Source organism: Oryzias latipes, chromosome 4, assembly GCF_002234675.1.
Source record: "Oryzias latipes chromosome 4, ASM223467v1".
Classification (NCBI taxonomy): domain Eukaryota; kingdom Metazoa; phylum Chordata; class Actinopteri; order Beloniformes; family Adrianichthyidae; genus Oryzias; species Oryzias latipes.
The window spans coordinates 11,123,149-11,140,052 of NC_019862.2; the positions used below are offsets into that span (position 1 = coordinate 11,123,149).

A 16,904-nucleotide genomic window follows, 5' to 3' on the forward strand; every position below is an offset into this window, starting at 1 on the left:
TATTGAGCACAGAAGTCAAAATCTGTGAATATTTGACTAATTTTATGTAACTGTTTTTGTGCGCCTCCTGCTCAAACTGGTGTGTTCTGCTGTGCTTTACAGCGATAAAATGTCGTGATCTGTTCATGACATACAAACTTCTAGCAGAGTATTTATCTGTTATAATATGCTTGAACTATTTAGCGCTGAATATAATAATGAGAATTTAAAAAATTATCTGATCCCTGATCACCCTACAAGATCCGATTCCGATCTAGTCTGAAACGTCATGATCGAGCCCGACTGACGATCACGTGATCGGATTGAGACATCCCTTCTTATTTGAATTCCTTTTTCTAATTAATGTTTTTCTTCCCCCACAGGATGAGTACCAATTCTGCTACCATGCAGCTCTGGAGTACTTAGGAAGTTTTGATCACTATGCAACATAAAAAGCCATCTCTTCCCTCCCAGAATCTGTTTGACCCCCTCCAAACACACGAGTTACCTGAGCCATAAAAAGTTTCAAATTTGAAAATGGCGGCAGTAGAAGATAGACAATTATTTCCCATCAGAATTACACACCAAACAGGAGATTTTCTTTAAAAAATCAAGAAATGCCAATTGAGACGCAGGAAATAGACGACAAATGCCCATCAGCTCAAGAAACCATTTTCACCAGGGGAGGAATCGGAGGCTCAATCTGTGGGACGGGGGAATCGATCAATGACGGCTTACCTTACCTCAAGTGTTTCAATGTGGAGGACAATGTAAACATTCGTGGACAATTCTCAAAAACGTCTTTGTGGTACAACAACACCTACACACAGGTAATGACAGAGAACGACAGAAAAAAACATGAAGGGGAAGCAGATGGATGTAGCTGAGACTGGGACACTTTTAGGTGCAAAAAGGGGTTTTGAGTATTTTTATCGGCAGTTTTTTTTTTTTTTTTTTTTTTTTGTGAGTGTTGTGCACAGAAATGGCTGAACTGCTGCCTCTGTAACTCTAATGGCTTTCCCCAACAATCTGGCTATTCAAACAGGAGTCTGAACCAACGCTGAAAGAGCTGCAGTTTCACACCGTCCTTCTAAAACGACACTAAAGTCACGCGGACGTCACTGACTGCTGAGCGCTATGAGCTTTTAGAGGAGGCACCCTCGGTTCTCATCAAGAAAGCAACAACGCATATCGTAAAATCTGTTCGATTTATGAATTGTGAAACTGTATGAAAATTGTACCATAATCCAGGTAGCCACAGTGATGTTGAGAAAGCACCACAGTGCATTTACAGCGAAAAGGTTTCTCTGACGAATCACTTCCAAGTCACCGGATAATCCGTGAAAAAGCTCGCCTGTGCACAAACCCTCGGCTTGGATGTCCGAGGTGAGCGAAAACCACGATTCTTTACAATCACTCCTGTCTTTGGAGCCATGGAACCACGCGGCTACGCCCTAAACATCCACCATCAGTCTGGTTGGTGCACAAGGCTTTAGAACAAACGGAACCACCAAACAGTGACGGACGCAGGTTTTTAAAGCTTTCCTTTTGTACAGTGACCAACGCTCATTATCAAACTTTTTTGTTCAAAAAACAAATATTTTTTTCTGTCAAAACCAAATGTGCTGCTTTTTTCCCATGTATGCTGAACATGTGACTCTTGCATCCGAGGAAAATGATGAATAGAGGACGCCAGCCCTGCTAACTCTGCGCCCAGGCAGGCATGACTGAATGCGTCCACACGATCTCACCATCCACCACTAGTTTCCTCCAAAACCATCCATATTATTTAAAAGACACTCAAGACTGCTGCAATTACTGAGCTGTACATTCATATGGTTGAAGAATTGGCCCTAAAATCCAGTGTATGAGTAAAAAAGAAAACTGGTGGTTAAGCAAAATTGATGCTTTGGTGTTTGCCCTGCATTCTCCGGAGGATATTTCAGTGGGTGACACAGCCAAATCCAGCAGCCATGTCCAATCTCAATGCCATGATGTGTTAAAAAAATAACAGAAAAACCTCCAGTGCAAGTAACCTGCATATCCAGAGAGAAACGGCGAGGATAAACACTTAAGACAACGGCAGGTTAAAGCACTAATGTATTTGTACCTGACATTAAGGAGGACAAAAGAGAAAAGCTTTTTGAATCTCCAGGTTTTCTTTTTGGAGGACAGAGCTTTGGTAAAAACAACGGATTCTGTTTCCGGTGGGTGTGCACAAAAAACCAGAGCGATGGATGGACTCGTGTAATTCTTTTTTTTTTTTTTTTTTTTTTTTATTTCCAAAAAAGCCTTACTATTGTTGTAACATTACGAAAATATTAATGTTGTACTGCAATTAATTTTACATTACATAACTGAATTTTTTTTGTTTTCATTTTAGTTTAGTTTTTTAACAGAGATGTTGTATCACTTTTTTTTAAATTAGCAAGTAAAGAGAAAATGCTTATCTGTTCATATTATGTTCAAAGACATTCTATTTTTTCACTGTAGAAAAGTTAAGTATAGCATCCTTGTGTTTGTGCGCATATATATATTTACATATATACATATATGTTTATATATGTGTATATATTGGCGCACATTAACACATGCATATATATATATATATATATTTAAATGCAGAATATGAAGATATATCCAAACAGTATGAATTTAGTAATTTTCCTCATTTTTTTCCACACTTGACAATTCTTGCATTAGAGTCTGATGGATTTTTCCTTTTTTTATGTTTAAACATTTTCAACATAAGTTAAAGGCTTTATGTGTCTCCTAAAGAAAAATGAAGGGGGGGAGTGTCTTTATCACTTCGCCCGACACTCGTTTCCACTTTTCCGACCCTTACCCTCCTCCTGAGAAGCTGTGCCGATGACGAAATGCCATTTATAAGTCTTTCTGTTCTTACCATTTACTTGATTATTATTCCTCCTGGGATGACCGACAAAAATCAAAACTGACCATTTGATTTTTTTCAGACCGACTTGTGACTTGTACTGTTCCTTCTGTGAATATGTACAGACTAATGACCTCTAATGACAACCTTTCAAAATCGTTTTTCTTTTTTACTCTTATTTTCAGCCCGTTAGTTCTTATCAAACAACCATTATGACCTAGAGTATACCTGTAAATAAGCAGATTATATGTATTTGTATCATTTGACCCTTGAGATCTCACATTTTAAGTGGGGATATAAATGCACACATCAGGGTTGTGCTCAGATCCATTTAGATGCCATTTATGAAGCCTGTCTTCTCGAACCATGTTTCTATAGCCCTCTCCCCTTAGATTTTAATTACCTCTCACTTATTTCTGCCTTTAATTTACATTTTTAGCAGTAAAACTGGGAAAGGAGCCAGCTGCTGCTCTCACACCCACAGCCTCAGCGAAGGCTCAGAATTCAGCAAAAGTGATCTTCTGGGAGGTTTGTTCTCTCTTCCAACAGCCATTTGACTCATAATTCATTCTTAGCTTTGGCAGATGTTACTAAAGGATTTCAGATTCGGATTTTGTTCTATTAATTGGACTTTAAAGATTCCCGGTAACCTAAGTATTTTGGCACCCAAAGGCATTTTTCATGTTTTTATGATCAATATTCCCAAAAGTCCAGCTGCACAAAAAATGCCAAGGTGTGAACTCATCAATGTACTAGGAGCTGAAATGCAACTTGACTGAAGGCCAGAAATGTTTCTGCTTCAATGTGACATCCTGCTTTATTGTCTCCATCGTTCTTTTTTAAGCCTTGTATAAAATCATACTAGTTCTTGGTTTTTTTTTTTTTTTTTTACGTTTCGTTATGAGATCCAGAAAGATCATACACAATTCAAGAAAGGCCAAGACAACCCCGACTTGCTCTGAATTTCAGATCTGCAGTTCGTCATTTCCGAACAATTCGAATCTTTACACTAAAACAGGTTTTGGATGCAAAAAGACTGGTATCGGGGCCCATGCTCAGACCCAAACAGTGGACGCCGTTCAAAGCTTGTGCAGTGTGTGTGACTCCTTTGAGTTTGTGTAAAGTTGCTCAAATCTTTTGAAAAACAGCCACCAAATTTACAGGCTACATCTTTGAATATTGGGTCAGGGGACTGACACAAAAAACAATGACTTAATAACGGTCAAATGAACAATATAAATCAGAAAAAAAGGGGAGGGGAAAGTGAACCTAAACTCAGTTTTACCTTTGTGTGAAGGCCTAGTGCTCACTTTCAAACTGTTACTTCTAACGGAAACAATAAATGGTTTAAAGCCACTGTGTATGTAGATATGTTGACTTTGTATTAAAGAAACGTTGTCTGGAATCTATTCTGTATGTGGGTTTTCTTTTTGGATACTAGTGAATCCTAACAGCAGTGAACTAGTGAACTTCAAGCAGGATGGTTTAGCACCCTATAGCCTTGAATAATTCAGCCCAGATCCTTTCTTGCATGAAACCATGTTACTGACCTGTTGCAAAAGGATTCCGACTTGCCTTGTGGAAGCATTTTTGCAGGTTTTAAAGTTGAAAGACAAACAGGGAACAGCCTGTACCAGTTGCCGGTTCTTAGAAGAAAAAATAATAATAATACCAGCCAAGGTTTTTACAATTAGAAATGTTTTAAAAAAAATGTATCTTGAATTATGTGCATCACAATGTCAACCTCCTTCAACTCTTTGTATTAAAGGAAAGGTCTTTTACTTTTTTTTTTTGCCAAATATCTCCTAAAAATTAAGTAAATATATAAATCTCAAATTGCTGACAAGTAAATGGTTTTTTTCTGTTGCTATCAAAGTGTCCAAACTTTAGTGGAAATGGATTTCTTGGTCCCCATCTGTTAATCATGAGTTCTCTAGCTACATAACTTTAATTGCATCAGCACTTTACTTTGTACCTCACTCAACAGATTGGAATTGCATTTGAAAAGGGAGAAATCTGTGCCACAGGACAAGTGATGAAGCAAACAGATGGTGCATCCTTTTGTTGATGGAGGGCTTGATTAGCTTCCGCCTATATTTATCCACCAGCCTCTTTACAAACACATCCCGGTGTGTCCTTAAGCCTGTCTTCAGGCTGTAGAAATCCCACCCATACAGGCTTATATTGGTGTGAAGGTAAGCCTCTACCCCAACCCCACTGTTGGCATTTGGTCTCACAACTGTTTTTAAGATGGATATCTGTTAACGTTAACTTGAAATTTTTGGGTTTTGTTGCCAAACGTCTGCCTTCGATAATTGTCTTTTATTGCTTTGGAAGCAACCTGCAGTTTAAGCCTGAAGCCGTGTCAGAAAAGTAGCATATTTGTGGTGCAAGGTGGGCAAAAAAGTGTTAAGGTGACAAATGCTAAAACAAAATTTAAATCCATTATTTTTATTTATATTAATATGCTTCCAAATATGATTGATTACATTAAAAAATCTTTTATTTAGACTCAGTTCTTGGTGTGCAGAAACTCTGCTTCCCATTTAACCTGTATGTTTGACTTTTTCCATTATTATGTGATTCAATCATTGTTACTGTTTTAGTTTTAATTCTTTTTAATAGTAAACCTATTATTATTGTTTCTATGATTTAACCCTGAGTGTCCACCATCCTGAATATGTGTTCCTACTCCCTCGACTGGATGCTGCACCACCCCATGGCTCAGCCTATGACAAGTGTCTGCTAAGTTGCGAACATTTTATCGGGAACATAAGCACAAAGACACCCTATTTCAAGAAAGATGTCGCTAATTCTTTGCTCAGAGAGATCTTTCAGACCGTTCGGTTCTAATGTAGAAGCAAGCCAACAGACCGAGTGTGAGGGGAGGCGAGGAAGGGAATTAGGTCGGCGATTATGCAGTGATTCAGACAGCAGCTCATTAGGACCCAGCTAAGCAAGCAATCAACGAATCAATGTGACAGTGGACCCAAAAGCCACAGAAATTTGTAATAAATGGCAAAGCGATAAATTGGATTATCCACAGCCCCGTGGCCAAGCTCTTTCTGTTGCAAATGACAAATCAATCCAATCATGCCACAAAAAAACTCACCAAGAACAAGAAAAAAGGGACCTTGTGTTGTACCAGCTAGGGAGGTTATCCATCTCTTGTAAGGACTGGAGTTTCCTAGAGGTCATTTATGTATGGTATTCAGGGTTCTAAAATATTCATGGCACACCATTAGATGTTTATGACTGTCATTTATAAGAGGAGATTTACTGACATTTGAACTGCAGCCAGAGCCGTAGAGGTGTCAAGGGGCCCGCTGATACCCCGGGAAGGGAGCAGCTCTGCTGTGATCAGATGCAGCTGCAAATGCCAATAATTAAATTTAGATCCAACCTGAATATCTTTTTTCCACCACTTCTAGTATATTTAAAGCACTAGTGACAAATCTGCTCCAACAATTACTTTGACACCAAATAAGTGATGGAGAAGAGCTAACAGAGGAGGTTGAGAGGATTGACAGTTAATAAGCTGTTATAAAATGTTCTAACCTGCCTGGTAAAATTCTCCTTACAAGGTGTCAAATTCTGTCTCCGTTACATATGAGAAAACTTTTGAAGAGCTTTGCTGCCATCTGCAGGAAATGATGAGGTACTTCAGCCGATTTGAACAATGTATTACATTTTTCCTTCCTCAAATCAGCTCCAAATGAGACGGTGAATCTGTTAGGATGAGTCCCACCAACACCATGGTGGGGAGTCCTCCTTTGAGGAGATCCTCACGCCACTGACTGTGGAAAATAAAAGGTGGCCACGTCGTTAACATTTAAAGCATCCTGCACTGTGTTTTGTGTTCAAACACCTGTCAGGTGGAAGCGGTGATATTTCAGAACGGAGCTGTGCTGTGACCTAACTCGTGCTCATGGCCGGTTATTTCCTATAATCTGTCTTCTGTTCTGCGTGTGCAGCGAGGGCTCTACCTCTGAGTGATTGCTGCTATTAAATACCAGCAGCTCCTGTTGGAGAGGGAACACAGCCTGCACTCATTCTCCCTGCTTTACCATCTTTCTCTGCCTCTTCCTTCTCTCATCCACCATTTCTTTCTGCTTTATCCTCGTCGGCCCCTGCTGTTTCCCCCTTTTCTACATTTGATGCCTTGAGGTCCGTTTCCTTTTCTCTTTACCTTTTAATTTTTAAACCTTTATACTGTTTGTATCATATTTTATATACACATTTCTGAGACCCCTAATTAGGATGATCCAAACCTTCCTTAAAAAACCCACTGTATATAATTTGGTTCATGTTTTCTGCCTTGTAGTTTATCACTTTTTCACTAGGTGCAGGAGATGTGCTCATTTCAAATTATGAAATTTCTAAAATACTTTCAGTGGGAAAGGATTTGCAAATTTTCAGAACTTTATGGTAAGACTAACTCATTTATGGTTATTTGTGTTTCACTTTAATACTTGTATTGAAACAATGCAAAATGTATTTATTATTCATTCTTTATAATACAGTTATACCATGTTAAAATGTGTTTTTGATTTGAGACAGTGAGTAAAATAGTTGATTTTATCTCAAAATCCCATGTCAATATTTTTGCAATTAAACTAACATGGTTGTGAGCAAAAACTTCCTAAATCACCCAATGTGTCCTGATTGATACAATCTATATCAAATAATGATATTGCTCATTGTTATTGTGGATTTCATCATAGGGTTTAAAGGTTTCTTCATTCTATTACTCACCTATGGTCATGAGCTCTGGGTCATGATTCAAAGAATGAGGTCATCCATTGGCTGGGCGCTCCTGTAACCCTTGTGCTATCCTAGGCACTTTAACATTGGGAGTTGGGTCATCTAGACCCCACAAGACATTGCGCTTAACCTTTTTTCTTCAATAATTTGTGATCTTCACTGGTGTCCATGGATTACATGAAATCTTTCCACCTTTATCCACCTTTGTCATGGTAGGGAGAACACGCCAATGTAATGGTGGGGTCATAGAAAAGAAAGAAAGAGCTCGGAGTAAAGCTGCTGCTCCTCCACATCGAGAGGAGTCAGTTGAGGTGGCTCGGGCATCTGGTCTGGATGCCTCCTGGAGAGGCCCCAGGGAGCTGTTCCGGGCATGTCCCATTGGGCGGAGGCCCCGTGGGAGACTACATCTCTTGGCTGGCCTGGGAACGCCTCAGGTCCCCCCAGAGGAGCTGGAAGAAATGGCCGGGGAGAACAAAGTCTGGGCATCTTTGCTTAGGCTGCTGCCGTTGCAACCCAGTCCCGGGTGAGCGGAAGAAGATGGATGGATGGTTTAAATACATCTTATTACCAAAAACATTGAATTTTCTATCAACTCTCTGATGAAGTGAACTTTACAGGGTTAATATTTCTCATTATCTCACTTTTTTTGCCATGTTTGTGACTTGGCTAAAACAAATTTTTCTTTTGTTCAGTGTTTTAGATACACCTTCACTTAGGACAGAGGTGGGCACTGAGGGGCCGCAGTCCTGCATGTTTTCCAGCATACCCTGCTCTACCATGTTCTGATTGGCTGGACACACCTGAACCAGGTAATCAGCCATGAGTAGGGCAAGACTATCTGGAAATCATGCAGACACACCGGCCCTCGAGGCCTGGAATTGCCCACCCCTGACTTAGGACTTTGTCCTAAATTTGAACTGTATCATCTTTTTTTGTTGTTGTTGTCTGACAGGTTAGTAGCTGTTGCACCCAAGACAACATATCCCCACTTTTGTATCCTTCTCAGATTACTCTTACAAGAGGCATTTGATCCAGTTTGAAGTTTATTCGGTTTGAAGTAAGTCTGGCTCAGTGCCGCAAAGGACAGCACATTCCTCTTGTTGAAGTTTTTTTCTCACTACGTATGCCTATACAAGGACAAAGAATGTCACTAGCAGGAATTACTGTTATATAACTGTTACACTACAGTCCATTATACTACAGTCTACCAGCTTTCAGTTTATGGCAAGTGGCCTGCAGCAGAAAAGCTTCTCAAATGTGGCTCCAGTTTGAGAGAAATCCTTTTCTTTTTCTTTTTCTAAAAAGTCGTCAGGACCTTGGTCTCAAATGTCATGTGAAACACTAATTTCATCACCAGTACAGTATGGATAATGTTTCTGTAATGGGAAACAGAGCGTAAGGATGATGGTAGTTAATAAAACCCTTCAATATTATCTGTTCTGCTGCACTCTAAAGTGAGCTTTACAGTAATGATTAAGGATATACGAAACCATCTGCATGGGAACCAGTGCAGCCTCCTCGTACACATGTCCATTTGAGCACAATCATTTCACACTCCAGCAGAGTGAGAAGCTGAGAAATTGAGTTTCGGATGAAAAATGACAATAATGTGTTATAATTTCAGTTCGGCCAACACGGACGGAGTCTTAATGGAGTTGTCATCACCGGCAGTCTAATATTTGTGCGACACAAACTCACTCATCCCCTGCCTGAACAAGCAAACATGAGCTCCAACAAAATAAAAGCTGCAAACTGTTTACATATCTTTATAGATGTAGAGCAACTAGATGCTGTTTTACACTTCTTTAACTTGATTCTGGAAATTTTGAGGAGTTTGTGTAAACATGCTGTTTGTTATCCTACATGTTGTGCATTAAATATTTAATACTTCCAGAAGTGATTTTATCCTTTGAAAAGAAAACTTAACTGCTAACTGCTAACTTAGTGCTAAAAACAGATTATACAACGCAAATGCAAATACCCAAATTACATCAATGCACGATCAAGGCCAATTTTTAAAGGAACAAAAATAAAAAATAAATTGAAATAATTAAAAACATATGAATAAAGTTTTCGAAGTAACACATTTTTAAAAAATGACCAGGTTTTGTAAATGTATGTAAGGCATTTGTGATGATGAAAAGCAGCAGAGACATGAAGGGGATTAACAATAATACGCCAGCAATACTCAAACACAGTCATAACAGCTTCTGCAAACACACATTTATGGAAAGAGGGGTCTATAAGGCTACGCTAGCGTACAGAGGCAGCATATGTTGAGCTATGTGACCTATGGAATGTGACCTTAAAGATAAAGTGTAGCCAGATGTTTCCCTTAACGTTAATGTTTTAGCTATTTTCATCCAGAATCCATTCATTTTACAAAAACAATGCATTTCTGCATGCATCAAATAAAGGAAGTCTGGTTTTTAATTTGAGCTCAGCTAAAAGTGAAAATTTAAGCTATTATTTTCCATAGAAAGATACACTGACAAAAATATATAAATAAGTTCTAATATTGTTTAATATATATATCAATGAAGTAGTGTTTCTATCAATTTACCTGAAGAATTCAAATTAATTCAAGCATGACATTGTTTTTATATTCAGCATTGCACGTTCTGCCTTTTGCTTATTTGAGGCTTTATAGTTTTAAAGTCGTATATATATATATATATATATATATATATATATATATATATATATATATATATATATATATATATATATATATATATATATATACACAGTATAGACCAAAAGTTCGGACACCTTCTTATTCAAAGAGTTTTCTTGATTTCTTCTTGACTATGAAAATTGTAGAAGGCATCAAAACTATGAATTAACACATATGGAATTACATACATAACAAAAAAGTGTGAAACAACTAAAAATATGTCATATTGTAGGTTTTTCAAAGTAGCCACCTTTTGCTTTGATTACTGCTTTGCACACCTCCTGGCATTCTCTTGATGAGCTACCAGAGGTAGTCACCTGAAATGGTCTTCCAACAGTCTTGAAGGAGTTCCCAGAGATGCTTAGTACTTGTTGGCCCTTTTACTTTACCCTGCGGTCCAGCTCACCCCAAACCATCCCGATTGGGTTCAGGTCAGGTGACTGTGGAGGCCAGGTCATCTAGCGCAGCACCCCATCATTCTAGCAGTCTATTCGTAGGACTACCAGCTGTGTGTCCGCCTGACTTCTGCACAACACAACTGATGGTCCCAACCTCATTTATAAGGCATGAAATCCCACTTATTAAACCTGATAGGGCACACCTGTGAAGTGAAAAATATGTCAGGTGACTACCTCTTGAAGCTCATCAGAAGAATGCCATGAGAATGCAGAGCAGGGGGGGGGGGGGGCACATTCCACTGCTTTCAAGAGCCAGTCCCAAGTTTGGATAAATGAAGAGAGTTGTGTCAGAAAGGGCATCTGAAAAAAAAACAAATCACAAAAAGAAAATTTTTACTGGATCGGTCGTTGCTCTATATGACCTACAAGTAGCTGCTGACAATTGGACTACTGTTGGTTTGTGGGTGAAGGGAGAAAAAAGGAAAATGAGTCTAGGACTTGGAGTAGGAACTTTAAATGAAGGTACTTTAACAGCAAAAGCTAAGAGAGTTAGCCAACTTGATGAAGAGAAGAAAGGTGGAAATCCGGTGTGTGTTTGTGAAACCAGATGGAAAGAAAGGGAGCAAAGCATTTGGATTTGGAGCTGATCCAAACTGCTTCATCATAGTGTGGATGAGAAGAAGAATGGAGGAGCAGTGATCGTGAAAGAGTTTGCTATAAATATTGTGGAGGTAAATGGAGTCTCAGAAAGGGGGATGAGTCTGAAACTAAAAGTTACAAGTGTGATGGAAAATGTTTTTAGTAGTGATAGTAATGATGTGAACTGGAGGAGAAGTAGAAATTCAGGAGGATGATGGGCAAGGTGATCCAGGGTATCCCCCCAGGGGGGTGATTGGGGCAGATTTTATGTGGGCCAGTAAAACAGAAGGGAAGAGAAAGTTCTGGATGTGTTTGGTGCTCAGGACAGGAACACATCAGGACAGATGCTGGTGGGCTTGGGAAAAAGGATGAAAACACAGTAGCAGTTATTAACAAATTTTTTTTCAGAAAAGAAAGGAGCAAAAGTAACATAGAAAGAGTAGAGGGAGGAGCACCCAAGTTGAAAACCCCTTGTGCAGACATAATCTAAAAAGATATGAACTGCCCTTATGCCCTGTCTCCAACATCCCTCCCTTCTGTCCTCTTCTTTTTTTCCATCTGGTCCAACGAAAAAAGGATAAAAATGTAGTTAATATAAAAAAAAAGTTTCGCCTAAATTACATAATGGGGTTAACACAAACACATATCTAGTGTGTTAGAAGATCCAGAACCCCCTTGTTGTAACAGTAAAATATGTCTAACACAAGAGGCCTTCAGTTCCTATCTGTCTGCTCACCTGTTGGACAGGACATGTTTAAAAAAATAAATTAAATAAAAAGATATCAACTGGAAAGTTGAAGCTGGGGAGAGTGTAGCCAGCATAGGTTGGTGGTGTGTAGGATTACTCTGGTGGAAGATGAAGAGGACAAGGGCAGGACCAAGTGGTGGAAGCTGAAAAAGAATCAGTGCTGCGAGGCTTTTGGGGACTTATTGAAACAGGCTCAAGGGGAGGTTCTTTGGAGAGTGTGAGAAAGAGGCCAAAAGATGCAACCAGGCTGGAACAGGTGGAGAAAGGTGTCAGATTAAATGTGTGAGAAAAGAGTGTCAGCAAGAATGAAAGGAAAGGTGTTGAAGACTGTTGAGAGCGCCCATGTTGTTTATCTAAAAAAGTGCCTCTAAGAAAGAAACAGAGCTGGAGGAAGCAGAGATGAAAATGATGAGTGAATGAGATGGATGGTTTTGGAGATGAAGCCAGATAGAAAAAGTTTTGAATTGTGAGATAGATGGAATTCATTCTGGATTCATAGTTCGAACAATTAACGAGAACACGTAACAAAGGAAATAGAAAATATTTCAGTAAACTTAGCCAGTATTCATGCCCGTGGCACATGTCTGCTCAAAGGTTGTACAGGAATGGCACAACTGTTTTCTTCTGTGTGGTAAATGCTTTAATTGGGCTATAAAGTCCGCAAGAGTTCCCTTAGTCATTTATGTTGATTTTTTTAAAGACTAGAAAATGCATTTGATAAAAAAAATAATTAAGGTGGTTGAAAGTATGGTGCTAAAACATTTTCATTTGTCTCCCTAAGCTTTTTGTTAACAAAAGTGACCAATGATACTGAAAAAAAGCAGGTGTTTATCCTGCTGCTGCTCTAGGAGGATAAACACCTGACTGCAAAATTATAACCACAAATATTGTCTTTTCTTTGCTTATGAAATCGTCAAATCTCCTAGTATATAGGAGTATTCTACAAGTATGTAGAACTCTTGTAAGAGTATTATTTGACTTCTTTTGGCACAGTTTTTTTTATTTCACTTTTATTATAATTTTCTAAATATTCTTCAAGAATAATGCTAAACTACATGTTAACACACTAAAACTTATTAGAAATATGTGAGATTTTCTGTATTTGTGTTAACTTCCAATCTGCGAAGCTAATGTTACTAAAGTTTCTTAGACTTACTTATTTAATTTGAGATAAATATTGTAAAATGCTAAAATATTTATCTCCTATGCATATTTTATGCCAACAAATGCAATTTTGTGTACAGATGGTAAATTCAATTAAATTATTTACAGATGCATAAACAGAGACAAAAAAGAATTATTGTTGCACTTTTGTTGTCTATTTGTTATTCACATTGAAAAGACATTTGATAAAAACTACTAGTTAAGCATTAGTTGAAATTATAAAAAATTAGAAGAAATACAAAAAAGGACAAAACAAACCTGAGTAAGTGTGAAGTAATGATAAGAGCATCAATATAACTTATAATTTAAATACAATTCTGAAATGACTGGAATACTATCATGTAAGTAATTCATAAAGCTAATAGGAGTTTCAGACCAGTCTGAAGTCAAACAATACATCCAATATGAAGCCTGCAATAGCAAAACGGGAAAAGGAGGATTGTGAGGAATGAGGTCACGAGAGATCAGATTGAGATCAGACAAAACTTAATTCAAGGTAACTTTGATGAGCTTTTCTTTTTTCATTTTTCGTTCAGGTGAAATCTGACGACGCTGAAACTTTTCTGGGGCTTTAATAGATAAGTAAAATGGACACAATGTCTGTATTTATAGGCTTCACACAGGCTATGGAACATTGCAGTTAGGGTAAATGTGGGTACAGACAGGTTAGGCAGGACAATAAGTCAAAGGAAGGCGTACCCAAATTTTTGCAAAAACCCCAAAATACCAATGCTGTTTCTTAAAAGTCCACCAAAGGCAGGGTGCAAAGTGCAGCGATTTCTGCTGGTATTCCCAAGTTAGAAAAAAAATTTTTATTCCATAACTATACGTATAAAATTGATGTTTATTGCTCCATTTTCTATTTACTACATTTGTGAGGACGTTATTTACAGTAAATATAAGAATACACAAATTAAGCTGCTAGTAAAAAAGAATTTAGGACAGAAAGAAGCCAGATGAAAATGGGTCACAGTGGGGATCTCTAAATGTAAAAACATAATTTAATAGAAAATGTGTTTCTTGTAAAGCTCAAGACCCAGGAGTTGTCTTTAAACTGACCTATGTGTGTTTATTTATTTATATAGGAACGCCTTTAGCCTTTAAAAGCAGGTTGCAGCCTGACAACATTATAATCAAATTACATAAAAACAATCCAGTACACTGGTTAGGAAATCCAAAAGTAACTTTGCTAGTAGACTTTTCAGTTTTCATTCATGAAAAGATGTCTAATACACAGATTTTTAAAAGAAAACAATTATTTACATCCATTTACTTGTATCCATTGATTGTTCTTTTACTTCCACAAATCAACTGTAATAGTTTAAGCTAATTAAAATTCTCTCTGCATGGATATCTCTTCCTGTCCTTGCAACATTAGGAAGTGGTTAAACTATTATCCAATCAAATGCATCTCCATTCAGAACATCCAACGCTTTTGATGTTGAGCACAGACGGAAATGCCTAAAGATTAAGGATAAAGTAATGGGCCTCCTCTTTGCGCATGCCTTCATCCTCTAAAGCACTTTATTGTTTTCAGTGTCCCTTCGTGTAAATTTAGTGTGTTGCTAAAACTTTACATCCTCAGGGAGGTTCCATGTGTTTAGTACAGCTTGGTGCTGCACTTTGAAAACATGAAGACCACAAAGTATCCCTGTAACCCTTGTGCTATCCTAGGCACTTTAACGTTGGGAGTTGGGTCATCTAGACCCACTAGACAGTGCCCTGAACCTTTTTTCTTCAATGATTTGTGATCTTCACTGGTGTCCATGGATTACATGAAATCTTTCCACCTTTATCCTCCTTTGTCATGGTAGGGAGAACACGTCAATGTAAGGGTGGGGTCATCTAATATAGCACAAGGGTTAAATGAATAAGGAAAAGGTTTGCAAGTTATCTTAGAAACACAGTTCTTTCCATGCAAAAAACACATTCAAGTTCTAGCCAAACTAGTGTCTCTGCACTGAGTTTAAAATAGTATCCAGTAAACGAGATCCATGTGTATAACAGTGGGATGAAAAACTGTCTGGTCTTTGTCAACAAGCTTCATCTTATCCTGCAGTGAATCTTTTTTTTTCCTAAAAGGGCAAAGAATTGCCTAAGCCTAATGAAGTGTGACCAGTCAGACACACACTGTTTCATTCCTTATCGCCCCGTCTTTCATCTAACACACAAGAAGGATGCAGGAATGTCAAGGAAATTCTTTAGTGCAACAAAGGTAGTGCATGCACGTTAGACAAACTTTTAGCACCAATAATAATTCATATATAAATAAATAAGTGGACATCTGGAAAAGAAATGCAGAGAAATAATGTAAAAATATTAAGTTAAACACAGTCTTGTTATATTGTTTTTCCTCTGTATTTATTAGGTCCCGAATACAAGCGGCTGAAATGAGCTTCCTCCGCAGGGTGGCTGGGCTCCCTTAGAGATAGGGTGAGAAGCTCGGCCACCCGCGGAGAGCTCGGAGTAGAACCGCTTCTCCTCCACATCGAAAGGAGCCAGTTGAGGTAGCTCGGGCATCTAGTTCGGATGCCTCCTGGACGCCTCCCTGGAGAGGTGTTCCGGGCATGTCCCACTGGGCGGAGGCCCCGGGGAAGACCCAGGACACGCTGGAGAGACTACGTCTCTCGGCTGGCCTGGGAACGCCTCGGGGTCCCCCCAGAGGAGCTGGAGGAAGTGGCTGGGGTGAGGGAAGTCTGGGCATCTCTGCTCAGTCTGCTGCCCCCGCGACCCGGTCCCGGATAAGCGGAGGAAGATGGATGGATGGATGGATTTATTGGGCATAGATACAGAGGAAAAACAAGCTGTAAACAGCCTTTAGGCTTAATCCATTGCTTTAACATGAGTATCACATATTTGTTGTGAGTGTTAAGTCCATGAAAGCTCTTTGGCTTTTCCCTACACATACAATACTGCCTAGTTACTCCATGACATTTAATGGAACATTGTTTGTTTTTACAAAAACTGGTGATTTAGTTTTGGATTTGCAACACCGATCAATAAAAATCCAAACTAAAAGAAAATTACGAAACTCCATTAAATATTAAGTACGACAGTATGAGTACAAACTCATAAATATTTAATACCTTAATTAACCCCAGTTTAACATGGTGCAGTAATGCATTTAGCTGCATGACTCTGCAGGATGACTATGATCTATAACCTTGTGAGAAGTAATGCATTTGTTTAAAGCATTATGGTCAGAAGTAAATGGCAACAAAAACTGGATTAAAAGAATGATTAGACTAGAGGAATTTGGCAGATGATAGTAGACAGCCTCAGTTAAAAAAAGCAAAGTAGTTCAGGCTGACTTTTATAGTTGTTTTCCACCCCCTTATTCTTATTTCTGACTACAGTTCTGTGTAGACTCAGATGAGACTCAGATGAGACTCAAGTTGGATCATTTCTGTGTCACTACATGCTTTATATCCATGTCCAAATATAAAAAGTTGATGTTACAAACTCTTAAATACATGGGAAATAATGATCAGCTGCATGAAGCTGTTTATTTGTGTTGCACAAAGGGTGCTTTTTCTTTTAAACCAGATTTTGCTGTTGAATTTTAGCCCCCGATAAACACTGTCATAGCCCTGCACAGAACATGTCTGTCTGCGATTCTAGTTGCCTGGCAACTGTGCCGTC

At 38.6% G+C, this 16,904-nt stretch overlaps 1 protein-coding gene across 12 annotated transcripts in view; it reads left to right on the forward strand.

Annotated features, from left to right (window-relative positions):
• Positions 1-4,281, forward strand: part of LOC101174175 (receptor-type tyrosine-protein phosphatase S) — a 245,929-nt gene extending 241,648 nt beyond the window's left edge. For all 12 annotated transcript variants that reach the window (XM_023954188.1, XM_023954193.1, XM_023954190.1 and 9 more), the window contains one exon: positions 363-4,281. In XM_023954188.1, coding sequence (XP_023809956.1) covers positions 363-431 — 69 coding nt within the window. In that variant the 3' untranslated portion in view covers positions 432-4,281. The remainder of the gene's footprint in view (positions 1-362) is intronic.
• The last annotated feature ends 12,623 nt before the right edge of the window (positions 4,282-16,904 follow it).